General features: G+C 41.0%; 1 protein-coding gene across 1 annotated transcript in view; it reads left to right on the forward strand.

Moving 5' to 3' along the window:
* Positions 1-14,759, forward strand: part of Nop60B (dyskerin pseudouridine synthase 1 Nop60B) — a 62,159-nt gene that overhangs the window by 24,097 nt on the left and 23,303 nt on the right. Inside the window, exons 6-8 of the mRNA XM_053792715.2 lie at positions 4,008-4,121; positions 9,518-9,669; positions 12,493-12,622. Of these exons, the coding sequence (XP_053648690.1) occupies positions 4,008-4,121; positions 9,518-9,669; positions 12,493-12,622 (396 nt within the window). The remainder of the gene's footprint in view (positions 1-4,007; positions 4,122-9,517; positions 9,670-12,492; positions 12,623-14,759) is intronic.

Consider the following 14,759-nt stretch of genomic DNA (forward strand, 5'->3'; position numbering starts at 1 on the left):
ATTCGCTTTTCGATAATTTTGGTTTATGATGAGCTCTCGGGAACGGATTAATATCGCAAACCGGGGGTCCACTGTATCGCCGAGGTTGCTAACTTCGCGAGAGAGTAATTCCGTCAATTTTCCATCAAATTTCATTTTTTTGGTGTTATTACAATCAGGAAAATATTCTCTATCATTTCATAAGAAAATTTGGGGGCGGGGGGAATTTTGCAACACCAGGAGACACCTCAGTTGACCCCCGCCTTACGATATTAATCCGTTCCTGAGAGCTCATCGTGAGCCGGAATTATTGTTAGCCTAATTAATTTTCCCCATAAGAAATAATTGAGATCAAATTAATCCGTTCCTGACACCCCAAAGTATGAAAAAAAAAAATTTACCACATGAAATATTAATTTTAATACACACAAACTGAAGAAGACATGCACAATTACTACTCTACTGAGAATAGAATACATGACACTTACCTTTATTGAAAATCTGGTGTTGATTGATGGGAGGGGAGAGTGTGGAAGTTATTGTTTAGAAGGAAAATCCCCTTCCATTAGGACTTGAAGTAGCAAGTCCTTTTTCAGGGTTACTTCCCTTCTTCTTTTAACCCTTTGACTGTCGCAGGCCCCTCTGAAACTGTCATTCTATGTCGATAAATTTTTGAAGAAAAAAAAATTATTTTTTCTTATGAAATGATAGAAAATCTTTTCCCGATGGTAATGACACCAAAAGTTTGAAATTTGGTTGAAAACTCACGGAATTACGCTCCCGCGAAGTTAGCGGTCTTGGCGACATATGCGAATTGGTGATTTCGCTGATGTTTTCAGCCAATTCCGTTGTTCCAGTTGACCAAATTCATAGCTATTTCTTTAGAACTCCATTTTATCTATCAGGTGAGTACAAGAAACCGCCCATTTACCAATTTGAACTACCCAATAAAGTGGTCAGAAATTGGCAATTTGGCCAATTTCACGCAAAATAATAAAGATGCCAATTTCAAAATAGGGTCCAGAATAAACAAGGTAGACATTCTTGGCACTAAAATAACATATCCTCTGTTCATTAGTCACATCTCTAGGCCCCTCTTATATTATTATTGCTTTCTATTTTGATTTTTTATTCGTACAAAAAAAATACAAAATTTACTGCTATGCAGACTACTGCATTATTGTAAAAATGGTATAAATAATGTCACTGCACTAGTGAAAGAATATTAGACTCCCCAGTTGACGTGTATTGGACGTATGGTGTGATTTGTTTACTCGTGAACATTGGTAAAAATCGAACATTTCCGCTAATTTGAGCTCAGTTTCAAGGTCGTTTTCATCGTCAAAGTAATGAAAATCATCTCTATTTCTGTAATATGTTTTCCATTTTATCACCTAAGACCATGAAAACGCGAATACAACGATAAATACTATGTAAAAATACATCTCAAAGTCGGCGCTTTAATCCAAAAAAACGATCAATTTTTTTTTCTCATTACGCACTGTGTGCTGCAGGATTTTTTTTATGTGGTGCACAGTGACCACACACACCCATTCTCTCACATGTGGGCCTACCAGCTTTCTCCCACTTGATTTGAAGCCGCTAGAATTATTGAGTATATATACGTCAAACAGTGGTGCGTAAGACGTATTTATACGGCGTAAACAGTCAAAGGGTTAATGCCACTAGGACCAGCTTGAGAGTCACTGGACCTCTGTCGCACAACAAATCTGTCCATAGAGAAATAACAAAAAAAGGCACAATACCGTGACGGGAACGATACACAAATAACCCGCACATAGAAGAGAGGAGCTTACGACGACGTTTTGGTCCAGCTTGGACCATTTGCAAAGTCACACTAACCAGAACTGGAGCAGGACGGCTATATATAGGCAGGAAGAGGTAGTGGTGGTATTAGTAGTGATAGTAGTAGTAGTGGTAGTAGTAGTGGAAGTAGTGGGGAACTAAGGAGGAGGGGCCAGTCAAATATAAAGAAAGGGGAGCACTGCAAGGGAGCTAGGTGCCCACAGATGGAGAGCAAGTGCACAGAGGTGGGGGGAAGGGGAAGTGATGAAATAAATAATGAAGGAACAGAAACACGGCGACAGAAGAAAGGCAAAAAAAGAAAAGAGGGAGAAGAAGAAAAAATGAGGAATCAGGTTAAGTCATGGGTGTTCTGAAGTTTGGAGCATTTTACAATGTAGTGGGAGAGGAAGGCATCTACAGAGACGAAGCCAGGACTAAGATTCATACAAGAAAAGTTGTGTATTAGAGAGGATTCAACAAGACGGCGACTGTTAAAGTTGGAAGTAGGGAAGACAGTTTTAGCAGAAGACCAGTCTATAGGATAGCTGTGATCTCTGACGTGACAGAAAAGAGCATTGTTAGTGTCGGCAAGCCTAACACTATTTTTGTGCTCCCTAAGTCTGTCAGAAAGAGATTGGCCAGTTTCTCCAAAGTATTGAAGAGGACAGGAGGAGCAAGAAATAGAGTAGACACCAGGAACATCTGTAGAGGGAGGAGAGGTATGAACGAGATTAGTGCGAAGAGTGTTAGTCTGGCGGAAAGTAAGCTTGATGTCTAAGGGATGGAGAGAATTGTTGAGATTAGAAATACCAGAAATGTAGGGAAGGCAGAGGGCAGAAGAGTTCCCAGGAGTAGAGAGTTTGGGAGAGAAGAAATTACGTTTAGCTCGTGAGAAGGCAGAGTCTATGAAACGGGAAGGGTAGCCAAGACGGGAAAACGAATTATGAAAAGTGGAAATTTCTGCTGGAAGGAACTGATGATCACAGATGCGGAGGGCACAGAGAAAGAGGGAGATGAGAACACTTTTCTTGACGGGAAGCATGATAGGAAAAGTAGTGAATGTACATGCCACTGTGCATAGGTTTTCGGTAAATGGAAAAGGAATAACCTGTATCTGAGCGGTGGATGTGGACATTAAGGAAAGGAAGCAAGGAGTTAGATTCCCATTCAGCTTTAAACTTAATGGAAGGGGCAAGATTATTAAGAGCTTCAAGAAAAGGTTGGAAGAGATTGGAGTCATGAGGCCACAGAGCATCTTTGCTCTTACATCATGTCTAACACAATTTAAATCATCTCTGACATACATCGCCACACCACCACCCTTCTTGTTGACCCTATCAGTGTGGAATAGTTTATAACCCTTTATGCTGCATTCAGAAGGCATTTCTCTATTCTTCAAGTTGAACCAGGTCTCAGTTATAGCAGTAATATCTGTATTACCTGCACTTGCGAGTAATCTTAGCTCATCTATCTTATTTCTTAGACTGCTACTATTGTGTTGCCAAAGAGTTGAGCTTTTTTTCAGTATCCGATTTTTCGGTATTGCCCTACAGCCCCCTTAAGGGAGCTAGTCACTCGTTACCCTCTACTATCACAATAGATAAATTAAAATGTAAATAAACATTTAAAATAACATTTGCTTACATTTATTGAAGAGACTTGCTGGCATCTGGAAGATGCCAGCACAGAACAAAAGAGTTAGCCTGTGTTTCATAGGCTTGTGTCCTGTCAGGGCCTTTTCCTCCTGAGTAATGTAGGTCCTCTTTGGCATTTTCTTCCAAAACACTACTGTTTCGTCACAATTGAACACTTGTTGGGGTTTTAATTTTTCAGTCTCTACATACCCCTTTAAATTCATGCACAAATTTTTCAGCTGCCTGGCTGACTGATTGCCTAGCTGGCTGGTTGCCTGGCTGACTGGATGCCTGCCTGGCTGGTTGGATGCCTGGCTGGCTGGATGCCAAAAAAAAGGTCGAAATCCGAAGCAGCCGATTCCCAGGGTGGCCGAAACCCGGGGTTTCACTGTACATGTTTAATGAATCTTTATTACCCCTCGAGATTTGCATTTTTACCCCATTTGGGGTAATTTACCCCAGTTCTCTGACCCCTGCCTTAGTCCATTATGCCAGCATTCTTCGAACATTAGGTATCCAGTGTCATTTAACATAAGTCAATTAATTTGGCTTTTTCTTCTAATAATTATATATTATCTAACTTTTCAGGTTTATTTTGGGTGAGTTGCGAAGCTGGTACCTACATCCGGACAATGTGTGTACACCTAGGCCTTCACTTGGGTACAGGAGGGCAGATGCAGGAGCTGCGGAGAGTGCGTTCAGGTTAGTTGTATATTTGTGTTTTTGGGTTCTCCTTTTAAGAGATTATTTTGTTCTTTTGATATTTTAGCTGTTCTGTTGGAGTCTCAATATTTTCATTGTCCAGACCCCTGATTTAAAAATTTAAGAATTTGAAAAAAAAAAAAAAAATTTATGAAGTGGTAGAGAATCTTTTCTGAAGGTAATAAAACACAAATTACAAATTTTTATTGAAAATTGATGTTAATTTTGCTGAGTACAAGAAACCACCCAATCAACTATTTCAACTACCCAATTTCACACAAATTTCAAAATATTCCAATTTCAAAATAAGGTCCAGAATAAACAAGGCAGGTGTTCCTGGCACTACAATAATGTTTCCTCTGTTCATTTGTTATGTTCCCTGGCTTTATATATGAATTCCATTTTTATTTTTTATTCACACAAAGAATTTTCATCTTTTTATTCACGCAAAGAATTTTCAGTTTTTTATTCACACAAATAAATAGAAGATTTACTGTTATGCAGTATTGTAATAATTGTATAAATAATATCAGCACATTCGTGAATGCATATTAGACCCACAAGTTGGAGGGGTGTTAATGTTGCAGTTTAAAAACTGTAGTGTAAAGCACCCTTCTGGCAAGACAGTGATGGAGTGAATGATGGTGAAAGTTTTTCTTTTTCGGGCCACCCTGCCTTGGTGGGAATCGGCCAGTGTGATAAAAAATAAAAAAAAGTTGGACATGTATTGGATGAGTGATGTGATTTGGTTACTCTTGAATATCAGCAAAAATTGAACATTTCTGCTACTTTGAGCTCAATTTCAAGCTATTTTCAGTCCTGAAACCAATCAGAATCATCTCTATTTCTGTAATATATCTTCAGTTCTATCAAATGAGATCAAGAAACCGAGAATATAACCATAAAATCACACAAAAATACACCACAGAGTTGCTGTTTTAAGCCAGAAACACTCAGTTTTATCTCATTATACACTGTGTGCTGCAGGATTTTTTTATATGTAGTCCACACTTACCACATAGACCCATTCTCTCATATCTAGGCCCAAATTTACTGCTCACAGCTTATCTGAGTGAGGTGAGCTCATGGCAGAGTACTACAGCACAGACACTGAAAGGGTTAACAATATACCGATGCTTAAGATGCTGTCAAGTTTCTTTGTTGTCTGCTTTCATGATCATAAAAATGGGATGTTTGTTTGCTTGGAGGATGATTGTATATGAAACAACACTATGGAAATCACTCCATCAAGGGAGGTGCCTTGATGCTGGTAGGAGGGCTCTTGATCCAAGGAATTGACCCTGCCCTCCACTTCCTAGGATTGATTGTCTCCATTTTCTAGACTGTATGAAGTAATGAGTTTAGCTCTTCCTAATTTTAGTAAAAATAAAATAAACAAGAATAGTAGAGACTCAACAGAACAAAAGTGAACTTTATCCTTAACTAATGCAGTTAGATGACTAGTTTTCATTTAGCTACTTGAACAATGCAGTAATAAAATTGAACACTAGAGAAAGTATACTATTTTAGAGGAACATTATTTAAGGAATCAAAGAAAAAAGTCAGTGTATCAACACCAAATTTATCTTCTGTAGTCACATAAACAGAATACCAACTTTCTTTTTTTTTTTGTTCACTGTCTTACCAGAGGCATGTTGATACTACAGTACAAAAACTACAACATATCTCCACCTGTCCTTCAGAGTGCAGGCACTGTACTTCCCAGACTACTGACATACCTTACTAAATGTTTAGGAAGCTATGATCATTGGGGTACATTATTAAACTCCTTAGACGAAATCCAGTGGTATAGGAAAAGGAAATTCTTAGCTTTTGTGGTAATGAGCAGTCATTTAATGCATGACAAGTGATTCATGACACATTCCAGATTCATCTACATTGAAGACCTGTGGTGTGTAACAACATTTAATATACAGTATTCCACTGAACTAGAATGATATGAAGAGAAAAGTACATTACAATGAGCACAGATGCAACAACACTAATTACACTTATAATTCATTGGCATTAATTTTGTCCTTGCACCCATTTTTTTTTTTTATACATAACATAGTTAAAATCCAATTAACTTCTAGGCTAGGAGCCAGACAAAGAGATTGCCATTTCTATATATCTTGAGTATACCTTGAGAGGGTTTCGGGGATCAGCGCCCCCGAGGCCCGGTCTGTGATCAGGCCTCGTGGTGGATCAGGGCCTGATCAACCAGGCTATTAGTGTTGGCTGCACGTAAACCAGCGTACGAACCACAGCCCAGCTGATCAGGTACTGACTTTAAGTGCCTGCCCAAAGCCTACATGAAGACAGCCAGGGCTCTATTTTTAATACCCCTTTTGTATGCTGGCAGGCAATTGAACAGTCTTGGGCCCCTCACTCTTATTGTGTTGTGTCTTATCATGCTAGTGGCACCCCTGCTTTTCATTGGGGGGGGGGTGTTGCATCGTCTGCCAAGTCTTTTGCTTCATAGGGAGTGATTTTCGTGTGCAGATTTGGTGCCAATCCCTCTAGGATTTTCCAAGTGTATACAGTCATGTATCTCTCCCGCCTGTGTTACTACAACTGCATAGTTCCTACCAAGATATGGTGATACATTTGCCCTGCTTCAGTAATATATCTTGCCATAACACACTGACTTCTGGTATTGTTTTTATTGGGTAGGTTAAGTGTTTGTCACAAAAATATCAAATTCAACAGTTTTTGTGCATTTATTTACCAGCCAGTTAAAAATGTTTTTTATTCCAGGTAACATAAATTGAATGAAGTGTACTTCTTGATGGTCATATATTCTCAGTTATCAGTTAGTTTATTACTCAGAGTCCAGTGTCATGCCAGAAGAATTTTATATTTATATTCTAAGTTGCCTCAACTAAATTAGTATACTAGTCTTAACCCTTTGACTGTCGCGGCCGTATATATATGTCTTACGAGGTACTTTGACGTATATATACTCATAAATTCTAGCGGCTTCAAATCAAGCAGGAGAATGGGTCTGTGTGGTCAGTGTGCACCATATAAAAAAAATCCTGGAGCACGCAGTGCATAATGAGAACAAAAAAACTCAGACCGTTTTTTTTTTTTTTTTTTTTTTTTAATTAAAATGCCGACTTTGTGGTCTATTTTCGTATAGTATTTATGGTTGTATTCTCGTTTTCTTGGTCTCATTTGATAGAATGGGAAACATATTATAGAAATAGAGGTGATTTTGATTGATTTTCCTATAAAAAGAACCTAGAAATGGAGCTCAAAGTAGGGGAAATGTTTGATTTTTGCCAATGTTCAAAAGTAAACAAATGATGCCATTGTCCAATAAATGTCCAACTAGCCATTCTAATATGCAGTCATGAATGGGTTGATGTTATTTATACAATTATTACAGTATTGCAGTAGTCTGCATAATAGTAAGTCTTCAATTTTTTGTTTGAATAAAAATTCAAAATAGAAAGGAAGAGTAATATCAGAGGGGCCTGGAGACGTGACTGATGAGCAAAGAAAATGTTATTTTAGAGCCAGGAATGTCTGCATTGTTCATTCTGGACCTTATTTTGAAATTGTCATATTTTTTAGTTTTCGTGAAATTGCAAATTGCAAATTTCTGACCACATTATTAGGTAGTTGAAATCGATAAATGGGCAATTTTTTGTGCTCAATTGATAGAAAATGGAGTTCTAAAGAAATAGCTATGAGTTTGGGCGACTGGAACAATGGAATTAGCCGAAAATAGGGCTCAAAGTGGGCAAAATCGCCGATTTGTAAACAGCGCCGAGGTCGCTAACTTCGCGAGAGCATAATTCTGTCAGTTTTCCATCAAATTTCGTTTTTTTGGTGTCATTACAATCGGGAAAAGATTCTCTATCATTTCATAAGAAAAAATTATTTTTTTTTTTTTTAATTTTGCGACACCAGGAGACACCTCAGGATTGGGGGTTGCGACAGTCAAAGGGTTAAGATAGAATAATATAAAAAAAACAGTGACCCTCCCCTTCCCCATACTTCACATCCCAACAGTTTTTATCAGTCAGTATCCCTAAATACATATCTAAGAGTGGATGTGTCAGCAGATGGGTCTATGAAAGATGAGGTGAATCATAGACTTGATAAGGGGGGAAAGGGTGAATGGTGCACTGAGGAGTCTGTGGAGACAGACTCCTCAGTGGGGAATGTACCAATACTCTTATATGAGTGTGAAGCATGGATAGTGAATGTTGCAACAAGAAGGCTGGAGGCAGTGGAGATGTCGTGTCTGATAGCAATGTGTGGTGTGAATATAATAAAGAGAATTCGTAGTTTGGAAATTAGGAGGAGGTGCGGGATTACCAAAACTATTATCCAGAGGACTGAGGAGAGGTTGTTGAGGTGGTTCAGACATGTAGAGAGAATGGAACGAAACAGAATGACTTCAAGAGTGTGTAAATCTGTAGTGGAGGGAAGGCGGGGTAGGGGTTGGCCTAGGAATGCTTGGAGGGAGGGGGTAAAGGAGGTTTTGTGTGCGAGGGGCTTGGACTTCCAGCAAGCATACGTGAGCGTGTTAGGTAGACGAATGGAGACAAATGGTTTTTAGTACTTGACGTGCTGTTGGAGTGTGAGCAAGGTAAAATTTATGAAGGGATTCAGGGAAACCGACAGGCCGGACTTAAGTCCTGGAGATGGGAAGTACAGTGCCTGCACTGTGAAGGAGGTGTGTTAATGTTACAGTTTTATAACTGTAGTGTAAGCCTGCCTCTGGCAAAACAGTGGTGGAGTGAATGTTGGTGAAAGTTTTTCTTTTTTGGGCCACCCTACCTTGGTGGGAAACAGCCGATATGTTGATAAATAATAATAAAAAAATCCCTAAATATTTGATGCAAAAGAGATAAGGTTCCATAACAGTTCTGTAATTAGGTAGGTACAGTGGAACCCCAGTATGTGATGTTAATGTCTTCAAAATTCATCGCTGGTTGATTCTTTGGTGCTTAGAACCTATTTTCCCATAAATAAAAACATTGGAAAAGCGAGTCATTTGTTCATAAATAATAAATTGGTTAGAAATGCCAGTATTGTAAATACAAAGTGTTGTACAAAATATTGCACCCCCTTCCCTTCTCTCCCCTTTGCTTTCTCTTCCCCTTCCCTTCCCTTCTCTCCTCCTCCCCCTCTCCCTCCTACTACAACAAGGTCGTGGGCAACTGAGAATACAAGGAGCATCATGTCACTGAACATATACTTTAATACATTGGATATTTGCTGTTTAGAGTGACTAAACTGTCATATCTACATGCCTCTGGCAAGACAGTGATAATGTAAATGATGGTGACAGTGTTTCTGTTTTCAGGTCACTCTGCCTCAGTGAGAGACAGCCAGTGTGTTAAAATAAATGTTATTATGTTTTGCTTCTTTTCCAGGTATACAGGGAGAAAATGACAATTTGGTAAAAATGCATGATATTTTGGATGCTCAGTGGCTCTACGACAATCACAATGATGAAAGGTACCTGCGGCGGGTTATTAAACCATTGGAATCCATACTAATTGGTCACAAAAGAATTATAATGAAGGTAAATTTTGTTTTCTGTTGATTTGTTTTTCTATCTCCACGTTGAAACACTGCAGTCCTCTTCGTATCATTAGTGTTGCTTGTTAATTTTAAGAATATTTAGCTGCATAAATATTATTATCACTAAAAAAATTTTAATCTAGTAAATTTTAACCCCTTTATTCAACAACATAATATTATTGTCATTAAATTTTTAAGTTGGGTACTTTTTAACCACTTTACTGTCATAAGCCCCAAAATTAAAAATGCTGGCAGCATCTGCATTTGAAAAAAAAATTACTAAATACCAAAACATGAAAGCATGAAGTTGAAGGTCAGTGTCCCGGTGAATGCCACATGCGCCATATTTTTTTCTAATTTTGTTTCCATTTTCCACTAATTTTTGTGGTCTGTGAGACCCATTTCATGCACAATATACAAATGGCCACCCATTTTATACAAGACAATATCCATACTAATGGCATCATTGGTACATTATTTACAAAACATGTATACACAGCGTAAACACACAGGTCCAAATGTGCCACAGTACTGCTGTTCTAACATTTGTGTGTGTGTTCATTTAGAGAGGATGGAGCAAAATAGGATGACTTGAAGGGTGCATAAATCTGTAGTGGACGGAAGGCAGGGTAGGGGGTCGCCATAGGAAAGGATGGAGGGAAGTGGTAAAGGAGGTTTTGTTTGCAAGGGGCTTGGACATACAGCAGCTATGTTAGATAGGACTGAGTTTTTCGGACCTAATGAGCTGTTGGAGTATGAGCAAGGTAATATTTTGTGAAGGGATTCAGAGAAACTGGTTAGCCAGACTTGAGTCCAGGAGGTGGGAAGTACAATGCTTGTACTCTAAAGGAGGGGTTTGGGATATTTGCTGTTTGGAGGAACATCTACACTGTCATATCTGTGCACCTCTGGCAAGAGAGTGATAGTGTGAATGATAGTGAAAGTGTTTCTTTTTCAGGTTATGTTACTGGCCATCTCCCACCAAGGAAGCTGACTTGAAAAAGAAGCAGCAAAGTTTTTCTTCTTATTAAGTTTAGTCATTTGAGGAGAAGGTGTCTTGTATTCAAGGGGCTTGGACATCTGTAACATTTATGAAGGGATTCAGGGAAACTGGTTAGCCAGACTTGAGTCCTGGAGGTGGGAAGTACAGTTCCTGCACTCTGAAAGATGGGTGAGGATATTGGAGTTTGGAGGGACATCTGTTGTAACACTAGTGTGCCTCTGACAAAACATTGATGAAAGTGTTCCTTCTTCCTCTTCCCTTCCTCCTCCCCCCCCTCCTCCCCCCTCCCCCTCCCCCCTCCTCCTCCCCCCTCCTCCTCCCCCTCCTCCCCTCCTCCTACTCCCCTCCTCCTCCCCTCCTCCTCCTCCCCTCCTCCTCCTCCCCTCCTCCTCCTCCCCTCCTCCTCCTCCCCTCCTCCTCCTCCCCTCCTCCTCCTCCCCTCCTCCTCCTCCTCTCCTCCTCCTCCTCCTCCTCTCCTCCTCCTCCTCCTCTCCTCCTCCTCTCCACCTCCTCTCCTCCTCCTCTCCTCTCCTCCTCCTCCTCCTCTCCTCCTCCTCCTCTCCTCCTCCTCCTCCCCCCTCCTCCTCCCCCCTCCTCCTCCTCCCCCCTCCCCCCCTCCTCCTCCTCCCCCTCCTCCTCCCCCTCCTCCTCCCCCTCCTCCTCCCCCCTCCTCCTCCCCCCTCCTCCTCCCCCTCCTCCTCCTCTCTTCCTCCTCCTCCTCTTCCTCCTCCTCTTCTTCTCCCTCCTCCTCTTCTCCCTCCTCCTCCTCCTCTCTCCTCCTCCTCCTCTCTCTCCTCCTCCTCTTCTTCTCCCTCCTCCTCTTCTTCTCCCTCCTCCTCTCCCTCCCTCCTCCTCTCCCTCCTCCTCCTCTCTATCCTCCTCCTCTCCCTCCTCCTCTCCCTCCTCTCCCTCCTCCTCCTCTCCCTCCTCCTCTCCTGCCTCCCCCTCCTCCTCTCCCTTCTCCTCCTCCTCTCCCTCCTCCTCCTCCTCTCCCTCCTCCTCCTCTCCCTCTCCCTCCTCTCCCTCCTCCTCCTCCTCTCCCTCCTCCTCCTCTCCCTCTCCCTCCTCTCCCTCCTCCTCCTACTCTCCCTCCTCCTCCTCTCTCTCCTCCTCCTCTCCCTCCTCCTCTTCCTCCTCCTCTCCCTTCTCCTCCTCCTCTCCCTCCTCCTCCTTTCCCTCCTCCTCCTCCTCTCCCTTCTCCTCCTCATCTCTGTCCTCCTCCTCCTTTCCCTCCTCCTCCTCCTCCTCCTTTCCCTCCTCCTCCTCCTCCTGGGTGGTAGATGGCCAGTGTTAAAAAGAACAGTTAATGTTGTAATTACCAGGTAAAAAATTACAGGACAGTCAATTACTATCATCTTTCTTATAAATGTTTAGTTTTTAGTGCAGTCTTTGGCAAATGCAATTGAAAACATGCACTAGCAATTGAATATCAGGCACCATGAAGACCTTTCCATAGGCTCTACAATTTTGGTTGTGCTTGTTCTCTGTTGCATTTGTGAAGAATAGCACTAAATGGAGGAGCTATGTAAAAGAGCTTACTTACTTACCATGTTTCAAGCACCACCTGTTCTGTGGTTTGTTTTCAGTCATCTTGTTATGATTTCATAGAGTCATGAGGGCTTACTATATTTAGAATATATTCTCAATAAAATTTTTTATACTATTTAATATCTTTAGTGATGCATTATATTTTAATCTGAAATTTATTTACTAGTTTTTAATATTTCTTAAGTAAACTTTGTGTATATTTTTTTACTTTTATATTTTTTTTATCGAAGTTACTACTTGTCTAACTTGATTTCTGGCTTGTATTTGTGTCAGGATTCTGCAGTTAATGCTGTTTGTTATGGTGCCAAGATTATGTTACCGGGTGTACTACGCTATGAAAATGGTATAGAATTAAATGAAGAAATTGTTGTTAGTACTACAAAAGGAGAAGCCATATGCATAGGTGAGTTCTTGCTAATTTGTTTTATCTCAGCAGATAGGAAGTAGTATTTTTTCTTTAATAGTATTCTCAGTGCACATTTTTTTACTGTGCTTAAATTTATTAATATACTGTATGCATTTATGAAGGAGGGGTGGAGATACGTTACAGTTTTTGAACTAGTTTTGACACTCCACCGGCAAGACACTGGTGGAGTGAGTGATGACGAAAGTGTTTCTTATTTTTGGGTCACCCTGCCTCGGTGGGAAAAAGCCGATGTGCTACAAAAAATTGGAACTGGCCTTTGAAAAAAAAGTGTTGAATTATATAACTGATTCCAAGTTAGGGAACACGTCATTTTTAATTCTGTGTTTGATAATCAAGTAGAGTTCTGACAAATGTGTGTAATAGTAATACTCTGGAGTAGAGCTGCTAGTATTCTTTACTATGACATAGTTATACTCAATGAGCCTTTGATTTGATAAATCTCTCCTTAAGTAATTCTTTTTTGTCTTAACCACTTAGTGTAATCTGAGTGTTTATTAATTTTGTCCAGTTCCTTACTAAGTCTAAAGAATTAAATTTTTTGCATTACTACTGTAAATTTCCAGTCCTGCATTACTGACCTACATGTAGCTGCAGGTGCTAAGCCTCAGCTCTTGGCCCTTCCTCTCAACTTGTCACTTCATATTCACTTCCTAGCCTTGTGGCCCTTATCATACCTGCTCTTAAAGCTATGTATAGAGCCTGCCTCTACCACCAGTTTGCTGAGATCATTCCACTTTGTGACCACCCTAAGACTGAAGAAATACTTTCTGACATCCTAGTGGCTTATTTATGTCTTTAACCTGTTAACTGTCCAAACGTAGATCTACGTTCTCTCTCCCAGCAGTCAGTACTTACCGAGATATAAGACCGTGAAGGTGGCGCTGCATTCTCGCTCGACGGCAATACAGTGGACCCCCCGCATAGCAACTTTAATCCGTGCAAGAGGGCTGAATGCTATGCGAAATGTTCGGTATGCGAATGAATTTTCCCCATAAGAAATAATGGAAATCAAATTAATCCGTGCAAGACCCAAAAGTATGAAAAAAAAAAATTTTACCACATGAAATATACATTTTCCTACACACAAAGAGAAGGATACATGCACAATAGTAGAGTAGTACATGCACAATATATATTGTGCATGTACTACTCTACTAAATGAAGAATAAATGACACTTACCTTTATTGAAGATGCAGCAATGACTGATGAGACACTGTGTCCTGGGAGTGCCTTTTCCTCCTGAGTACTGTAGGTCCTGTTTGGCATTTTCTTCCAGAACAGGCCTTATCACACTGTGTATGCCACTACGATTCTTAAATCTCTCAAACCAACCTTTGCTGGCTTTAAATTCACCAATATGAGCACTAGTTCCAGGCATTTTTCCCTGTTCACCTGGGTGTTAGTCGACTGGTGTGGGTTGCATCCTGGGAGACAAGATTAAGGACCCCAATGGAAATAAGTTAGCCAGTCTTCGATGACACTGACTTTTTTGGGTTATCCTGGGTGGCAAATCCTCTGGGGTTAATTGTTTCTTGGTATTCTCAATAAGCCACACCAACAACGGTGCTACAGCAGCAGCAGCAGCTGACGGTGGTACAGCAGCAACAGACGATGCTACAGCAGCAACAGACGATGCTACAGCAGCAGCAGACGATGCTACAGCAGCAGCAGACGATGCTACAGCAGCAGCAGACGATGCTACAGCAGCAGCAGACGATGCTACAGCAGCAGCAGACGATGCTACAGCAGCAGCAGACGATGCTACAGCAGCAGCAGACGATGCTACAGCAGCAGCAGGCGGTACTACAGCAGCAGCAGCAGCTGATGGTGGTACAACAGCAGCAGCAGCTGACAGTGCAGCAGCAGCTGACGGTGGTACAGCAGCAGCTGACAGTGCAGCAGCAGCTGACAGTGCAGCAGCAGCTGACAGTGCAGCAGCAGCTGACAGTGCAGCAGCAGCTGACGGTGGTACAGCAGCTGTACCACCAATAATAGCGATGGTTGATTGGGGTTTATTGTACAACCTGGCCAGCTCGGAGACACGCACTCCACTTTCATACTTATCAATGATCTTTTTCTTCATCTCTATAGTAATTCTCACCCTTATTGCTG

The sequence above is a fragment of the Cherax quadricarinatus genome, chromosome 81 (assembly GCF_038502225.1).
Source record: "Cherax quadricarinatus isolate ZL_2023a chromosome 81, ASM3850222v1, whole genome shotgun sequence".
Classification (NCBI taxonomy): Eukaryota; Metazoa; Arthropoda; class Malacostraca; order Decapoda; family Parastacidae; genus Cherax; species Cherax quadricarinatus.